Genomic DNA, 20,000 nt, shown 5'->3' with positions numbered 1-20,000 from the left:
AAAAACTTTGGGATCTTAAGGGATAAGACAATGGACGATAAATTGATATACATCCCCTATGATGATAAATCAAATTACTCCTTCTGTAGAACTAAGATTATTCGTTGAAAAGTTTGGACATTACAAGTTTAGATCCAACAAATCAAAATTCATTAACCCTTAACGGTCGGGGGGGAGGGGGAGGCGGTGAACGCCCCCCCATCCGGTTTTTTCTATCTCATTTTCTGTGTGTGAAAGATAAAGAGCCCAAACTGCTTGACTTTTTAAGTGTGGGTATGAGACATAACTGAGAGTTGAAATTTTTTGAATATCTCCATCCTGGCGGGCACAGGATGCCAGCAAACCTGGCAGGGTCATCCAGGTAAAGAGCAAAATATTTTTTTGACTTAAACAAAGCATTTTATCTTACCAAAATACTAAAATATCCTCTAGTAGTACATCCTCATATTAAATACAGGTGTTCAAGTCAATTTTAGGTTCCAGGTATGATCCTGCAGGTCCTGATCCTCCAGGTCTCCAGAAATCTTTAAAAAGCTTCTGTGGACGCAATTTTTGACTTAGAGACTTCAAATTTTAAACTTAAGCTTATCTTACATGTCTACATAATGTATTAAAATTTCATAAAGATCCGCCGCCGTTTTCCTGCCGACCACCGACTGCGGCGGCTGGCAGCTGCCAAGTACAGCTGCGGCAGCTGAAATTATATTTTGATATTTCAAATATAAAATTTACATAAAAATAAACATTTTCTGCAAAAAAAATTTTATTCTAGCTTCAAAAATAAAAAAATTACAGCCGTTTGAAATTTTTAAGTAAAAAAGGACCTAAAAACAAAGGTTGTTAAATAAAAGGGTGAAGGAAGCGAAAATTGACCTTGACTTACTTAAAGTCGGAATTTTATCATAACACAGTGGACTTGCACGCCCCCCCCCCCCCCCCCCTCCCCGACTGATTAAGGTGCTGCAAGGGGCCTGACTGTAAGGGGTTAAAAGTACCCAAAGCTATGAGTAAGTGAATAAAATAACATGTTTATAAAACTTTGGGTTCCAGTGTAATTTATAGTCCAATGTCCCCTCCCTCCCTGATATTACTATTGTATATCCTGTTACATGAATACAGAATAGTTTATAAACAAATTTCATTATTTCTATAGTCCCAAAATATTATTATATACCAATATAAAACTTTGGGTACCAGTGTAATTCATATTCCAATGTCCCCTCCCTCCCTGATATAATTATTGTATATCCTGTTACATGAATACAGAATAGTTTATAAACAAATTTTATTACGAATCTGCAGTCTCATAATATAATTATATACCAAGATAAAACTTTGGGTACCAGTATAAATTATATTCCAATGTCCCCTCCCTCCCTGATATTACTAGTGTATATCCTGTTACATGAATACAGAATAGTTTACAAACAAATTTCATTAATTCTATAGTCACAAATGTAATAATATAACAAGATATAATTAATGTAAGCTTTTTAAAAGCAAAGCTTTTCTATAATTAGGGTCAGTCCGTCCGTACGTCCGTCCGTAACGGATAGCTTTTTTCGTTTATTTAGGCATGTTAGAATTGTCCTATCGTTTTCAAATTTTGCATGGGGATTACTTTGATAGTTAGGTACGATTTAGAAAGCAACTCTATAATTATCACCAAAATGTCCGTACGTCCATTTAAAACATGTTTATTTCTTTACTTTTTTAACAACAAATTTTTATGTGATCTAATCATCGGATTGATCTGATTTTTGGGACAACAAAGTATAATGTAATAAGAGATGCAACTCTATAATCAAGTCCTAAAAATGTAAGCATGTCCATAAACATTATCCTGTATCAAGCAGTTTTTCAACAAATTTACTTACATTTTTGCTTTGACTCTTACAATCATATTATCATTATTCAGTTCTGACATTATACAAGTGTTAATGTCCGTTTGTCCTACCATTTCAGTGCTTCGCTTTTATGGATGTTGTCATCCTTGTTTGTCTGTAGCTTATAAAATTACTTAACCGATTGAGTTTCACGGGATGGTTTAGGCTATTCTTCTATATTTTACCCTACCCTTTAGAATACGGAGCCCCTAGGTGCTATGGGCTGAGCAACTAGTTAAAATAAATATATTAAAAAAAGACTGGAGGCCTCTAGGAGCATTAAAGGGGAGATTGAAAAGTTGAAAGAAAATAGTACTTTTGGGGGAAGGTTTTTTTCTAGGGGGCGATTTATATTAGAAAGGTGGAGGTACCCTAACCTAAAATTTTATTATAATATTTCCAAGACCTATATGAAGCTTAACTGTAAAGAAGAACCATATCAGTCCATCGTTATATCTTAATCAACATACAGACAATATATTAAACTAGTGGATTTGCCCTCTGCCCCTAGGGGCTTTGCCCTAAGAGGTAATAAACTGGGTTTGATCAGTTTCCTTGTAGGAAATTAAGTAGCATTTAAAGGTTTTTCGTGAAGAAAAATTACCTACATAAAACAAATATAAAAGAAAAAAAGTTGGGGGGATTTTTTGTTTTTGGTGGGGTTGGGGATGTTAGACCCATCAAGAAATAGCCTAAAACCACCACAGGAACAGTAGGTATATTCTCTGAAGATTATAATCCAATCGGTTCATTGGTTACCGAGATCATGAGCTTCAGACGGACGGACGGACGGACAGACATCAATTTACTTTATTTTATTATACAGGGTGGGGCACATAAATCCGGACTTTTTTTAAACGGCCATAGCGTCAAAACTACTTGACCAATCAGGACGTTTGACCCCACTATAAAAAGCTTAGGTAATGTCCTTTTAGCACAAAAAAATATTTGGACGATTGGGGACGTGTACTCCGAGTTGGCCGCACTTATGTTCAACAAGGCAGATTCGAAATGCGCTGGTGGTTTAATCTGGATTCACGACTAGGGCCCACTAAATCTGACCTCAGCCCATCTGTAGGTAAGGTACGGTTATAAAACTTGCTGGAGATACTCCTAGATACATAAGTAAGACACTAGAAAAGACTAGAGCACTCTATCTGAAATGGCTTGGCCGTAATACTCCAGCAAAGTGAAACGTGTCAGATTTTAAGATGTCAAAAACGTCAAAAATCGTGAAAAATTGTTAATATTTCTCGGTTCTCGATTTCAACGACCCATATGGAACTTTAAAACTCATTTTAGACTATGGATTGCGCTGACAACCGTAGCTAAATTGTCATGCCATTATCAAAAAGGTAAAGAACGTCGTTCTAGCTCAACTGTGGTCCAAATAAGAGCCTCCGTGTCTAAGGGTAGCTTGAAAGTTGGGTTAATTTGGATCCTGCGGTTACTCACGATCCTAAGGAAATGTGGCCTCCCAGCAGCCTGATCTTAATACAACGGACTTTTGGGCCTAAAGCTACTTTAAAGCATGCACCAATAGACGTGCCCATATCACAAAGACCTCCCTCATTGCCACTATCAAGGAGAACTTTGCCAGCTTGGACAGGTACATTTTGACCTGGGCCTGCCGGCGGTTGAGGAGGCGGGTAGAGGCGGCGAATGAGACTGGCGGCAATTTTTTTGAATAATATAATAGTCATATACCTATTCTGCCTCCCAGTTTTTAAAATTCAAAAAAATCTTTAAAATTGACGATTTTATGCTCATTTGTTTAAAAATTTGAAAAAGTCCGGATTTATGTGCCCCACCCTGTATATATAAGGATATTTTAATTCAATTATGCAATGAATACTTTAAATTAAATTTGAACTAGTTTAAAAATAACAAGAAAATTAATAAAGTTCTTTTCTATTTACATTTATGCATTTCAGGATGCCAGTATCTAAATTGTTATTGAACATGGATATCCATAGAAATAAAATAGCCTAAAACTATCCCAAGCCTATGTGAAGTTACCCTACGATGGAAAAATTAAGTACAAAAAATAAAAACTTACTACTTAAAAATATTTTACTAGTGGTTATGCTACTAGAGACTTATGAAATTTGAATTTTCGTTTTAAAGAGGGTATTTTTTTTCCAGGGGCCTTTAATTTCTAATGATAAGTAGTTTTAAACCGTCTCTAGACCTATGAGAAGCTTCATTGTAAAGGAGAATCATAATTAGTTGGTGATATTTTTCGCTGTAAGACATACATACATCCTGTTACTTTTATGTACGGAAAATCTAAGACTTAAAGAGATGAAACGCATCTTAAAAAGACAATTATAAATTTTTATTGTGTCTGTATGAAACAAATTAATTTACGCTTGAGTTCACTTCAAAATAATTTTAATATATAAGAAAGATAAAAAAACATACAAAAGATACAAAATTCATAAATGCAAAGTTTACAAAATAATGAATTAATAATGGTTGTATAAGTATTAACTTTAGGACTACAATTATTCAATTTTTAAGGGGGTTTGGCACATTTTTGGGGAATGTATGTTCTCTGAAAAGAAGAAACCCTAGTATTTCAACAGTTTCAGACTTTAAACAGACAGACATTGGTCTAGATAGATAGATAGACAAATAGATAGATAAATAGAAAGATGAATAGATAGATAGATAGATAGATAGATAGATAGATAGATAGACAGATAGATAGATAGATAGATAGACAGATAGATAGATAGATAGATACCTGGAAATTGATTTGGAGGGCTGGGAAAATGTTCTGGTAGAGGGGCAAAGTCTTGGTACTCGTTCGTGTAGGGTCCAGGTTCTCTGAAATTAAAGAATTGAAAATTTTCACTTTAAAAAAAACAACAACCATAAGTAGCAAAAGATTATTAATGGACATACAGAAAAAATGGGTTATAGTCTGACTGACGGGCAGACATACTTGTTCGTGTAAGATCCAGGTTCTCTTAAATGCATAAAAGTGGTGAAAATAGCACAAAACCTATAAACAAAATTTAATTACATAAGTAGCAAAGCAAAAAATGGAAGGCATTTAAATTGAAAAGAGTGTTTAAAGTATGAATGACAGAACGACGGAATAAGTAAATTGTACACTGTATGCTCTTTGATAACAGGAATCTTCAGCCGTGAAAATCAGACGAAGCCCAATCTGTCCCACTTTTGAGCAAGACGAGTCCCTTTTCTTCCATCTCTTTTGAGGAGTTTTTCACCCCCTTCCCTTTTTCATTTCTCTTTATATGACGTCATATAGGAATTGTCTTGCTCAAAAGTGGGACAGATTTGGCTTTGTCTGAAAATCACATATCCACCATAGCATTACGAACAAACAGACTGGCATAGTTAATTATAGAGTAGCTTCGCTACTGACGATGTCAATAAAACATACACACTTATTATAGAAATATTTTGATTCTGTATTCAATCGTTATTTTTCATTTTTTGACAATACTATCATATTTATTACTCGCATCTATTTATCGTCCATAATCTCATCCCTTTAGATTCCTGGCTTCGAAGGATGTTGTCATTCTTGTTTATAATCAGTTAAGGTATTTTATCTTAATACGAATAGTTCAAAAGAAATGGTTAATATGTATAAATAAAAACAAGTATAACAACATCCACAAAAACGTTAAAAGTGACAACGAATCAATTCAACATCACTTATAAGTTAAACAAAAAATCTACCATAATAGTTATTTCTCGCATCGAATTATAAACGGCTTTCCGCGGATATAGAATGTACAATTATGAGATTAAAACTAGTTTTTTTAGCCCTGTGGTGCCGAAGGCACCGGCTAAAAAAACTGGTTTTAATCTTATGATTGTACATTCTTATATTCGTAGAAAGCTGGATATAATACGATGCTAGACATAGTTTTTTCGTATGGATGAGAACCGGTTCCTATCCACCGGATTCGAATGAATACGAGAAAAATTCTTACATAAACAATTCCTAATGAGGACATACTTACATTGTAAGACTTGATTGTAAAGATACTGCGCTTATAATATTGTACCTTATGGTCCTAGGAATCCCTCATTTAAAAATAAAAAATATAGGATGCTTTAATCAAATAAAATAATTATTTATTAAAACCCGAAAAATGACTTATGACTAACACTTAATGATCATAGGGTCGCAACGCTTTACAGTTATCAGGCCAAGTTTGAAATCAATAGGACAATTTTTAAAGCTTCAGAATTATGCATGGCACTTAAAGAATATCTTAGCAACTCAAATTGGTAGAAAAATGCAAAATAAAAAGAAAAATCATTATTTATTATGAATCTAAAAGAAGAAATATTGATTCTATCTCCAGTTAAATATACATCAATATTTTATAAAGAAAACCAGATATATAAAGGGATAAGACAATGGCCGATAAATGATGTAAATGCCCAATGATGATGCACATAATTACTGCTTTTATATGTTACACTTAGTGGTTTAACGTTTGAACACTCAACTTAATGAACCAACCAACTAAAATTTAATAAAAGTCACCAAAGTTGTTAGATAGATAGATAGAGATCTCTTGATCAAAATCAATGGATCAACATCAACATCAACATCAAATATTTATTTCAGTCAACATATTAAAATACAGTGATAATGACAGATTAAGAATATTTACATATAGCATAAGTTTATATAAATCATTGATACTAAATAATAAACATAAGAATATGTTGCTAGAGGCAGGATCTAACGCAAACATAGAGTGCAAGCTAAAGTTATAAAGTCAACAATTTTTAATTAGTAACCCTAGGAACATGCGGTGAAAGGATCAAGCCTTATACAAAAAACTAAATATAAAATATACAGATGTACTTAAGTGAATGGAAAAATTAAAAATTTAGTGCTTTTTTTATAAAACTCAGGAGCAAAAGAATAAGGTTTAAGGTTAAATGTTAAAAAGTTTTAAAGATTACAACAAAGCATAAAAAAGAAGTTGACGGCGATGTAGTACGTTTAAGACCTAGCAAATTTTGCTTTCTAATTAAAACAATTTTGATCACAGAATAATAAAATGACAAGAAATAAGTTAAGGTAATATTCTAACCAATAAGTTTAAATTGCATTTAAATGGCAAATATGACAAAGAAGTCTGTTGCAGTTTGTTTCAATATTTTCAATCAATGTTTTTTTCAAGTGTTTTTTAAATAAATTATAATTTGGCCTATTTTTTAGATCTTTTAAAATTTCTTCATATTTATTCCATGTTTTTGGTAAAGAAATAAAAGGCAATCTAGAAATTAGTGCAAGTCTGGAAAATGGTATAGCAAAGTCAGCATGAGTTCTTAAAGCATAAGGAATATTTCTATCTTGATTCAAAGTCCAATAATTGCTTATTCTAAATGATTTAGGCTGCAAATCCTTTATATAGAGATACATAAAATTTAATTTAAAATAATCCACAAGTGCTGGAAATGGCAAAATACCCAACTTTTTAAATAAGATTCCTGTGTGAGAATTATATTTGGCATTAGAAATACATCGAATAGCTTTCTTTTGTTGCTTAAAGATGTCATTAATAAGGCTATCATATGTTGAAGAATATGCTATAATTCCATAGATTAAGTGACAATGAAAAGTTGAATAATATAAGGATCGCATTGCTTCAGGATATAATATTTTTTGACATCTGCGTAAAACAAACAATGATTTTGAAAGTTTTGCATTTAATTGTTTAATATGGTACCTAAAATTGAGGGCTGGATCAAAATAAACCCCTAGAAATTTTATAGCAGGTATTTCTGATTCATGGTTGACAAATTCTAATTTTCTAATGAGTTGATCATTAGGGGAAGGGCAGTCAATATTATTTTCATTAATGTAGATATTTATTTCATTCCATGGAATTAGATGAGGGGAGGGATGAAAAATAGTAAACTTAGTTTTTAAAGGATGTAGAGACATTTTGTTAGTGCGAAACCAAGTAGAGACTTTTTGCAACTCTGAATTTACAAATGTGACCAAATCTGCTAAATTCGGCCCAGAGGCAAGAAGGGTAGTGTCATCACAAAAAAGTAAAGAATATAATAAAGTGGACTTTGGTAAATCATTTATGAAAATTATAAACAAAATTGGGCCAAGTATCGATCCTTGTGGTAAACCTAGAGTAATTTCACTTAGTGTTGAACTTATTGAATCAATACAAACAAATTGTTGTCTATCTGTCAAATAGTTTCTAAACCAATTTAGAGTGGACCCCCTAATTCCTATCTTTTCCAATTTTTTACACATTATGTCTACAGGAACCATATCAAAGGCTTTGGTTAGGTCGCAAAAAATACCAATTGTATATTCATTATTATTCATTGCAGTTGAAATTTTGTTAAGCATGTGAATCATAGGATGAATTGTAGAATTGCCTTCCTGAAAACCAAACTGATTAGGGTGAATAATGTCATGCTCACTTAAATAGTCTTTCAATTGAATTGAAACTAATTTTTCCAAGATTTTGCTAAAAACCAACAATAGATTAATTGACCTGTAATCATTAAGGTTTTCAGGATTTCCACCCTTTTTAAAAACTGCAGAAACTTTAGCAATCTTAAATTGAGAGGGGACCAAACCATGCCTAAGAGATAAATTAAAAATATGTGCTAGTGGCTTAGCAATTAGCGGCAAAATTATTTTTACAAATTTAGTGGATAGACCAGTAAAATCTGTGCTAGATTTGCTTTCAAGATGGCTAAAAATTTGCATGATTTGTTCAGGGGAAGTTAAATTGAAAATAAAATTTGCTTGGACCTCATCTAAATAACTGTCAGGGGGGCGATCGGTTGGTGGAATTGACTGCTGAATATTAGTAGTTACACTTGTGAAGTGTCTATTAAAATTTTCAACAATTAGTTCAGTTTGATTTATAATATTACCATTTATATTCAAAGATTTGGGTGAAGAATTTTTAGCCCTCCCACTCTTATTACATGCCTCTTTGATAATTTCCCAGGATTTTTTAAGATTGCCTTGATGTGAAATAAGTAGCTTACTATAGTGAAGTTTCTTCATGACTCTAAGTAGTTTATTATAAAGATTCTTATATTTATCAAAAATTTGTTTATTTTCAACTGAACGGTGTTTAGAATAAATTGAATAGAGTTCTATTTTTGTTCGCCTGGATTTTAAAAGACCCTTTGACATCCAAGGTTCTATTTTATGTATGTTTATATTAAAGCGAACAGTTTTTTCTTCAAAATGGGCATCAAAAAGGGTGAAAAAAATCTCATGAAATTTGTCATAAGCTATTTGTGGGTTTTGTTGCTCGTTAAACGTACTTTGAAAGTTAGCCTGTTCTAAAAGAGTCTTAAAGGAATTTATATTTTCATTAGAAAAATTTCTGGTTTTTATAAATTTGGGCCTATTTACAACTTTAGAATTATTCAAAAAATGAAAAGGTGCATAGTGATCAGAAATATGTGTAGTTATTATCCCTGATGAATAAAAGTCATTTAAACTGTTTGTCCAGATATGATCTATTAACGTTGCGCTACTACTATTAGCATGGCTCGAAATTCTTGTAGGGTGATTTATAATTTGTAAAAAACCAGAGGCAAACATGTTATCAATAAATTCTTGAGTTTTTCTATGATTTTTATATTGTAGAATATCAATATTAAAATCTCCTAATATATATACTTTGCTATTATAATCTGAAAGTTTAGACACAACATTGGATAGTTATTAGATAGATAGACAGACAGATAGATAGATAGATAGATAGACAGATAAATAGATAGACATAGATAGATAGATAGATATACCTATATGGTTCATAATAAGGTTCAGGCTCCTTATAATACTCCTCTCTATATATTTCTGGTCCAAAATCAATAGATAGAAAGATAGATAGACAGATAGATAAATAGATAAATAGATAGATAGATAGATAGATATACCTGTATGGTTCATAATATGGTTCAGGCTCCTTATAATATTCTTCTCTATATAACTCTGGTCCAAATTCAATGGATAGATAGATAGACAAATAGATAGATAGATATATATATAGATAGATGTACCTGTATGGTTCATAAAATGGTTCTTATAATACTCTCTATATATCTCTGGGCCAAAATCAATAGATAGATAGATAGACAGATAAATAGATAGATAGACAGAGATAGATATACCTGTATGGTTCATAATATGGTTCAGGCTCCTTATAATATTCTTCTCTATATATATCTGGGCCAAAATCAATAGATAGATAGATAGATAGATAGATAGACAGACAGACAGATAGATAGACATAGATAGATAGATAGATAGATATAGATAGATATACCTGTATGGTTCATAATATGGTTCAGGCTCCTTATAATATTCCTCTTTATAAATTTCTGGGCCAAAATCACTAAATAGATAGATAGACAGATAGATAGATAGATAGATAGACAGATAGATAGATAGATAGATAGACAGATAGATAGATAGATAGATAGACATACAAACAAACAGATAGACATAGATATACCTGTATGGTTCATAATATGGTTCAGGCTCCTTATAATACTCCTCTCTATATATCTTTGGTCCAAAATCAATGAATAGATATATAGATAGACAGACAGACAGACATACAGACAGACAAACAGATAGATAGAAAGATAGATGTACCTGTATGGTTCATAATATGGTTCAGGTTCCTTATAATATTCCTCTCTATATACCTCTGGGCTAAAATCAATAGATAGATAGATAGATAGACATAGATATATAGATAGATAGACATAGATATATATAGATAGACATTCATATAGATAGATAGATACCTGTATGGTTCATAATATGGTTCAGGTTCCTTATAAAATTCCTCTCTATATGTCTCTGGTCCAAAATCGCGTTCAGGAAAATCCTCTTCAAAAGCTGAAAAAGTTAATTTTATATTTATATCTTAATACAAAGTAGAGTGATGTATGTTTATCTGTTTGAAGCTAAATATCCCCCTAACCTATTTTCCGGAGGGGTTGCAACACCCCGTTTTTGTAAACTATCCACCCAACCCCTAATTTAAATTTAAAATTAGAAATGGGGATAAACTCCATTTAAAATAACTAAAGAGTTCCTTGGGAATTTGAGATTATACATACATAATAAATACTTTCCCTCAAAGATCCTGTTGAGCACAGAAACCCCCATCCCTTAATTATGAGCTAAATAGCACTGCAATTTTCAAATAACTGATTTAGCCTGCCCTAAAGAAAAAAAAACAAATTAAAAATTACCCTATTTCTGTAAAATTTTATTTGCTTTTTTAAAATATATTAACACAGTCAAGTTTCTACAAAAGAGCAGAAAGCAATTTGCTAGCAGACGATAAAGTTCCTTGGCAGGGGGATCCAGGTATTTGTCTGGTTATACATCTATACTATACATTTATTAGGGGGGGAGGGCGGGGAGATGCAAATTATTTTTTTTTACCTGAAATGGGAAGTTGGGGAACATCCACTGGGGAATGAAAGGGTTGTCTATCATGGTCCCCATATCTTTTCAGTCTGGGCCCTCCAATATCTACATCCAGGCTTGACCTAGATATATATATAGCTAGATAGATAGGTAGATAGATAGATAGATAGATAGATAGGATAGGATAACTACATTAAAGATAAACCTATAGATGGATAGATATAAGTACTATATAATAATGGATGTAGAATATACGTGGATGTTATGACATCTGGTATAAGATCCATGTAATAATATATCCATTTATCTGATTGATTAAGTTAAACGATAAATATCAAGTAACATAAAACCGTATTAATGAAAAGTTGATTTAAAATAAAAGAAAATTAAAGAAAACAATATTACATCGAATTTATATAAAATATACTAGAAAACGTCAGATTATATTTCAGTATATTATGTAGAATGAGCAGGGATCTAAAGGGATAAGACAATAGGCGATAAAATGATATGCTACCACAAAGATAATCTACAAGAATAACCCTTCTGTAGATTGAAATTATTTGTTGAAAAGTTAGGACATTACTTGTTTGGAACCAACCAATCAAAATTCAAGGTTTGGCCAACGAATATAAGATATTGAGGAACCTAGTAATAGTGTCTAACTTTTTATCTTTGTGACGTAACAAAAATCGAAGGTTGAGATGGGAGGTGGGAAAGGAAACCCCCCCAAAAAGAGATGGATTTTTGTTACGTCACAAAGATAAAAAGTTAGACACTATTACTACGTTCATATTGAGGTTATAAAACAGTCTAATTTTGACACAATTGGGGTTAAGTCAGTGCTCAATAAGAAATTTTAGGGAAAGCACAACGAATTGCCTGTAGAGATGCTTCGCATTTTGAAAATTGTTCTTTTATTCTTAGAAACAAAGTGAAATTTTGACGTTATAGTTTTTAAAAAGAAAATATTTCTTTTTACAAGGAAAACCTTACTTTTAAAGCGAAGCTTTTCTACATTTAGGTTGGTCCATCCGTTCGTCTTTCCATAACGGATAGCTCCGAACGTCAATTTAGGCTTGTTAGAATTGACATATCAATATCAAACTTTGCATGATGATTCTTTATAATGTTTATAATATTGTAAGCGTTATTACTTATTACTCTACTTTTGTTAATGTTTGTTTGTCTGACTTTCTGATATGTTCAGCTTTACATTAATGGATGTTGTCATCCTTGTTTTCCAAACAAAATTGTTTTTAGAGCTTCGCTTTTATGAATGTCCATCGTTTATAGTCAATCGTTTTCTCATTGAACTTTAAGCATTTCTGTACGTTTAGAGAAAACAAGGATGACAACATCCATAAGAGCGAAACTCTGAAACGGTAAGACAAACGAACTCTTGTAGATTATTAGAACTGATAATACATAATATAATTTTATAAATTTTGACAAAATTGTAAGTAAATTTGTTGCAAAACTGCTTAAATAAATGTTACAGTTTAAGGACATACTTACATTTTTATGAATCATCATACATAGTTTTGAAGCGATAGGACAATTCTAATCATTAAAAATTTACGAAAAAGCTATCCGTTACGGACGGACCGACCCTAATTATAGAAAAGTTTCTGTTTTAAAAATTGCGTAATCCATCAATAGATTAAACTTTTTAATGAAATCTTTAATGTTTTTTTTGATAATTAAAGAAAAATAAATTCTTAAGCAATACGCCGGGATTTAGGGGTCATTGGGCTATTGATTGCACTAGACCCCTAAGTTTTATAATAACGTTTTCTAATTCGTTGGCTTAACAACTTTTGGGACTTCAGTGAATTTTGATTGGTTAATTCATAAAGTTGAGTGTTCAAACGTTTCAACCACGAATTGTATCTGCATAAAGGTTAATTTTATGAGTATCATCATTGAGGATTTATATCAATTAATCGTCCATTGTCTTATCCCTTTACATCCTTGCATAATAGTAATTAATAAAAATCTTAATTATTCTTTTAATGAATCAAGACTTAAATAAATGAATAATTTGTACAGGGAACTAAAGGGATAAGACGATTCTTATAAAAAAGTAACAGGATGTCTGTTTGTCTCTGTGTTTGTTTGTATGTTTGTACCGAAGGATCTCGCTAACTGCTGAACCGACCGGGTTCTCCTTAACAGGGTATCTTCTCATAGGTCCCGGGAAGGTTTATAACTATTTAGGGGGAGGGTACCAACACCCTCCCAAAAGAAATCAAAGAAAAATACTTGAACGCAACATAGATAGGTATCGTATTATTTTTTAAAAAGTGCTAATAGAGGCCTCTAGGGCCGTAACCGCTAGTTACGAAGTAATAAGATTGAGCACAGTGCGTATAAAGGTGCTTTGACTTTAGTGTCAGAACCTAAATTGGGACATAGTGCATTTCATTACCCTAGGTTAGGTAACTTCATTTAACTTTTCAATAAAATATAAAATGCAGCCGTTTTTGAGAAAATTAGATTTGAAAATTTCAAGTTCAATTTTCATCCACTAGGAGTTACCGCCAAATCATGGCAAGAAAATTTAAAATTTAAAATTTAAAATTTTGAACAACTTTGCTTTTATAAAGTCTCCATATATGATTTATTTAAGGCTGAATTTCCGTGACCTTAGCAAAGCAACTAATAAAAATGGCCAAGAATCAACTCACTTCAGGAGTGATTTTATGAAGAACTTTATAAAAAATTGTTCAAAATTTTAAATAAATAGTCTTTGCTTTTCTTGTCATGGTTATGCGATAACTCCTAGTGGGTGAAAATTGAACTTGAAATTTTCAAATCTAATTTTTTCAAAAACGGCTGCATTTTATATTTTATTGAAAAGTTAAATGAAGTTACCTAACCTAGGGTAATGAAATGCACTATGTCCCAATTTAGGTTCTGACACTAAAGTCAAACCACCTTCGAACGCACTGTGTGAGTGGTTGTAAATTATTAAATGTTCCCTCCCTCCCTGGGAAAAAAACAGACTTCTCTACATATAATATGATTTATATGTCACAATAATACTGAAAATTTTTATATTTTTATAGAATTTTGATTGGTTGGTTCCATTTTTTCAGTCAGTTATTGTAATCTATGCAAAGGGTAATTTTGTTTTCAGTACAGCTTCGATATTTGCAGGATTAGAACCGGTTCTCAACTTCTTTTTTTTATGTAAAAATATCCGCAGAAAGATGTCTATAATACGATACGATAAATAACTACTAGCAATATCAAGAATCAATTTATCGTCCATTATCCTATCCCTGACAATATATTGTTAACTTTCGAGAAAATCAGATCTTACATATTTATTTTTCAAGAACAAGAGCATAATGAACAGAAAGAGAGGGGACAATGGGCTGTTTACTACACTAGTCCCCAAAGTTTTATAATAACATTATCTTATTAGTCGGCTTAACAACTTTGGGGATTTTAGTAAATTTTGATTGAAAAGAGTATTCAAACGTTTTAAACAATAATTTTAATCTACAAAAGGGATAATTTGCGTAACGTCATTGGGGATGAACATCAATTTATCGGCCATTGTCTTATCCCTTTAGATCCATGCATAATAAATTTATTAAATTAAGATTGGAACAAATTAAGATTTATTGATATGATCTTAAAATAGAAAAAAAGGAAAATTTAAAAAAAATAATAATTAAAAACAGTGTCGTGGCTAGAATTTTGACAGTGGGGTGCGTGCGCTCCCAAATATTTTGATACACATTCGGGCAATTTTTTTCAAACTCCTTAAAATTTAAGGGATGTGTTAGGGATCTAAAGAGATAAGACAATGGCCGACTAATTGATGTACATCCCCAATGTGAATACACAAAATTAGATTACAATTAGTGGCGAAAACGTTTAAACACTCAATTTAATAAATCAAAATTCAATTAGGTCCCCAAAGTTGTTAAGCCAATGAAAAAGAAAATTTTATTTTAAAACTTTGGGGACTAGAGTGATACCCTACTTAACACGTCTCTGATTAAAAACTTTGTAAAGAAGTTGTATCAACTTTTTTTTATAGCTAGCCGGTCCTTTTAGTAAGTAGTAGATGTAAAATTTTTCATAGAATTCAGATATGCAATCGGTTTTTTTGTAGACCTCTTATTTTTTAAGTAATTTAAGTTTAAAAAAAAAAAATTAAGTCGATTTTAAGGTACTAAAATGCAACAAAAAAAAGAAAGAAAATGGCCATTATGAACAAAAATAGTAAGATCTTTAATTTGACACCTTACTTTTTCAATTCTGTCAGGTAATTATTGAAAAAATCGATTTTTTTAAACCCACGAGAATAAAAACTTTGAACTCAATTTTATCATTTCACAAGTAAAAAAATATGGGTTCATATATACCTTTAGAATCAGAAAAATATTACGAATCCATTGTAAGCAAAATTGAAAAAAAGTTTACAATATAGTATATAAACTACAATAAAAGGAATTATATGAAAATATCATATTATATTGTACAGGCAACGTCTTAACTTTTGAATTGGGTATAAAAATGGGAAGGGGGTATAGAGGGGGTAAAGAGGGGGTAAAAAAGGGAAGACAATAGTGTTGCCAGAACAAAAAATACAATTGGCCATTTTTATATTTTTTTATTTTTTTACTTTTTTTCAATTTTGCTTACAATGGATTCGTAATATTTTTCTGATTCTAAAGGTATATATGAACCCATGTTTTTTATGTCTGTTTGAGAAAATATTTAGGTCTAAAGTTTTTATTAAACCGAGGTTAAAAAAATAGATTTTTTCAATAATTACTCAACAGAATTTTAAAAGTAAGGTGTCAAATTAAAGATCTTACTATTTTTGTTCTTACTGGCCATTTTCTTCTTTTATTTTGTTGCGTTTTAGTACCTTAAAACCGACTTAATTATTTTTTTAAAAAACTTAAATTACTTAAAAAATAAGAGGTCTACAAAAAAACCGATTGCATATCTGAATTCTATGAAAAATTTTACATCTACTACTTACTAAAAGAACCGGCTAGCCATAAAAAAAAAGTTGATACACCTTCTTTCCTCATTTTAATCAGATTTTTAATTTGTTCAGATTTATTAATCGAAAAGCGATTATTTTTTTGTTAAGTTTTTGTTAAAAACAGTAAATATAAAAATTAGTATAAGCACGTTTCAAAAAAAAGTTTTAATTCGAGAAAAAATGCGTACCCTCATACAAAAATCCCCCAAAATTGCTGGAAATACTCTAATCATAAAAAATGCATAAAAATTAAAAGCTCAACCTTCCTAATTCTGCCGTTACCAAGATCTTAAGTTTCAGACGTATAGACAGACATAGTCACTTTATATTATAGATAAGTCTCTTAATAGATTTCGAAACTAATTTCTTTTGTCTTAATTATATCAGGAGACTTAACAACTACCTTCAAGATCTAATGTTTTTTTTATCTAGATAATTTAAACACTTCTAGCTTCTTTTTAAAGACGATGCATAATTAGGGTTGGTCCAACCGTACGTCCGTAACGGTTAGCTTTTTTCGTTAATTTATGTTAGAATTGTCCTATGGATTTAAAATTTTGCATGGTGATTCCTGTCGTAGTTAGTAACGATTAAATAAGCGAAGCAACTCTATTATCGTTACCAGAATGACTGTACGTCCTTTTAAAACATGATGATATTTTACTTTTTTAACAACAAATTTTTGTGTGATATAATTATCCGATTGATCTGACTTTTGTATCAACAAAGTACAAGGTCATAAGCGAAGTATCTCTATTCTCTAATATAATTAAGTCCTGAAATGTCAATATGTCCTTAAACAGTATCGTGTATTTGATCAGTTTTGCAACCAAATTACTAACAATTTTAGACTTTAATATTCTGCTTTTTCAGTTCTAACACTCTACAAGTGTCAATGTTTGTTTGTCCTTCCATTTCAGAGCTTCGCTTTTATGGATGTTATCATTCTTGTTGTGACTGTGTGTATGTAGGTGACACACAAGAAAAGACAAGGATGACAACATACATTAAAGCCAAATTTACAGAAAAATGTTGCAATATTATTATACTAGCGGCTATGCCCCTAGCGGCCTCTAGGGGCACTTGATTTCTCATTTTAGATTTTAAAATAAAAAGATAAAAAAAATTTTGTGGGGTGGAATATTTTTTTATTATTTTGGGGGGGGGGGTGGGTTATTTTTCATTTTTTTGGGGAGTTGTGGGTGTTCCACCCCCGAGAAAATAGTTATAAACCTTCCAGGGACCTATGAGAAGCTACCCTGTTAAAGAGAACCCGATCGGTTCAGTGGTTAGCGAGATCCTTCGGTACAGACACACAGCCAGACAAACAGACATCCTGTTACTTTAGTATAAGGATATATGTACATTATTTTTACATTAAATTAAAAGTAAATTTGAGGGTTATTTTTTTTATATACCTTACCTCCTCGAAGCCCTAACTTTATGGGTTTATATATGCGGTGCAATAACCCTACAGAACTACCATGTAATTGTACCTAATATTACCTAACCTAAAAGGAGGGATAAAGGTTTCTTTGGAATTTCTAAGGCATTTCAAACAAAAATGCCCATATTTAACAAGAAATATAAATACCAATTTAAAATAGCGTTACGGACAGACTAACAGACACAGTGAGTTGAAAAGTAGCTTTATTTCTAAAAACAAGGATGACAACATACATAAAAGCGAAGCACTGAAACGGTAGGACAAACGGACATCAACACTTGTAAAGTGTCAGAACTGAATAATCAGAATATAAATGTATATTGTATATGAGTCTAAGCATATTAATTGTAAGTAAATTTGTTGAAAAATTGCTTGTTGCAGGATTATGTTTAAGGACATACTTACATTTTTAGGACTTGATTACAGAGTTGCTTCACTTATCATATTGTACTTTGTTGTCCCAGGAATCAGAATACCAAAAATCAGATAAATCGGATATTTAGATCATAGAAAAATTTGATGTTAAACAAGTAAAGAATCTACATGTTGAAAATGGACGTACGGACATTCTAGTAACGATTATAGAGTTGCTACGCTTTCTAAATTGTACCTATTTACTACAGGGATCACCATACAAAATTTGAAGTCGATAGGACAATTCTAACATGCCTAAATTAAATGAAAAAAGCTATCCGTTACGGACGTACGGACGGACGGACGTTCGAACGTACGGACGGACCGACCCTAATTATAGAAAAGCTTCGCTTTTAACAATTATCTGACAAATAAATGTAGAACACTTTCTTTAGAAAAGCATTCACAGATAATTAATGGTTATTGTCAGTGAGGTAGGGACGGGACAATGGACTGTAATTTATATTGGTCCCAAAGTTTTAAAAGCATGCCCTCTCAGTCGTTGGTTTTAAACTTTGGGTACTGCTATTAAATCTCGATTGGCTGGTTCAAACTTTTCCACCAATAATTTAAACTTACAGATGAGTAATTTTGTTTATTATCATTGGGAATATAAAATCAAAATTGTCTTATCAAAATTTCGTCGGTCATCTAATATACAAAATAGTTCGATGTCTGTATTTCTGAAGCTTAAGATCTCAGTAACCACTAAACCAATTGGATTCTACTCTTCAGGGAATATATATTACAGTGGTCCTCAAGGCAAAAAAAGTTTGACAAAACCCACCAGAAAAACGGACTATATGGCCATCATATATACCCATTGGGGGGCCAGGAACTGATTTTCTTAAAATCATAGCTGTTCCTTCTTGGGATTTATTCCATTTTAAAGATAATAGACCGAATTCCTTAAAAAAATAAGGTTCTTTGTCACTATTTTTGTTGCTATGGTTTCAGAATAGGAAAAATCCTTATAAGCCCTGCAAATCTGGCTCGGGTAGATCACAAAAAGTCATGACCCAACATTTCCCCCCATTAGCGGAAAAGTTAGAGCACCTCAAAGTTTTTTTTAACCATGCCCTGGTGTATTGGCCCCAGAGGGCCTCCCAGAGGATCTAGCAGAAATCTAAAGGTACTTATAGAACCACAATGGCTGGCTCTAACTATGATTTAAAGTTGCCGGAGACGCTGGCCGGCCTCCTTCCTGCCTTTAAGTGGCGGCAAAATTAGCGCATCCCAAAAATGACTGTTTTTTTACATGTTTTTTGAGCATAGCGCAGTGTGTGTGCAGGGCGCAGCCACGTGTATTCTAACTTTTTTGTAAGTCATCCCAAGCCGGTTCAGCAGATGTGCAGCCAGAGACGGCCAGCCCAGCCGTTTGGCCGAGAGCAGCCATAAAAGGTTGCGAAAATTGTTAAAAATCAACGTTTTTGCGGATTTTCGGTGGGCCAGTGTGACCAAAACCATCTAACTGTCTAAACACACTGTTTTTGGCAGATATGTGTCCTGAACTGGTCGGCCAAATGGCCTGGCTGCACTGGCCCACCAAAGATCTGCAAAAACATCAATTTTTGACGATTTTTGCAACCTTTGACGTCCGCTGTCGGCCAAACGGCTGGGCCGACCGCCTCTGGCCGCACATCTGCTGAACCGGCTTGGGATGGCCCACAAAAAAGTTGGAATACACGTGGCTGCGCCCTGCACACACGCCGTGCTACGCGCAAAAAACACATCAAAAAATGGTCATTTTTGGGATGCGCTAATTTTGCCGCCACTGAAAGGCAGGAA

The 20,000-nt window shown here is 32.3% G+C and overlaps 1 protein-coding gene across 1 annotated transcript in view; it reads right to left on the bottom strand.

Moving 5' to 3' along the window:
- The window catches only part of LOC145335339 (uncharacterized), a 61,640-nt gene that overhangs the window by 25,711 nt on the left and 15,929 nt on the right, over nucleotides 1-20,000 (bottom strand). The window contains exons 12-14 of the mRNA XM_080181074.1: nucleotides 11,350-11,456; nucleotides 10,701-10,794; nucleotides 4,636-4,718 (exon numbers count right to left, since the gene is read on the bottom strand). Coding sequence (XP_080037200.1) covers nucleotides 4,636-4,718; nucleotides 10,701-10,794; nucleotides 11,350-11,456 — 284 coding nt within the window. The remainder of the gene's footprint in view (nucleotides 1-4,635; nucleotides 4,719-10,700; nucleotides 10,795-11,349; nucleotides 11,457-20,000) is intronic.

This window comes from Acartia tonsa, chromosome 13 (assembly GCF_053477335.1).
Source record: "Acartia tonsa isolate MP-2025a chromosome 13, ASM5347733v1, whole genome shotgun sequence".
In the NCBI taxonomy this organism is placed as follows: domain Eukaryota; kingdom Metazoa; phylum Arthropoda; class Copepoda; order Calanoida; family Acartiidae; genus Acartia; species Acartia tonsa.
The sequence above is the reverse complement of the archived record's forward strand: the minus strand, read 5'-3'. Positions and strand labels throughout refer to the sequence as shown.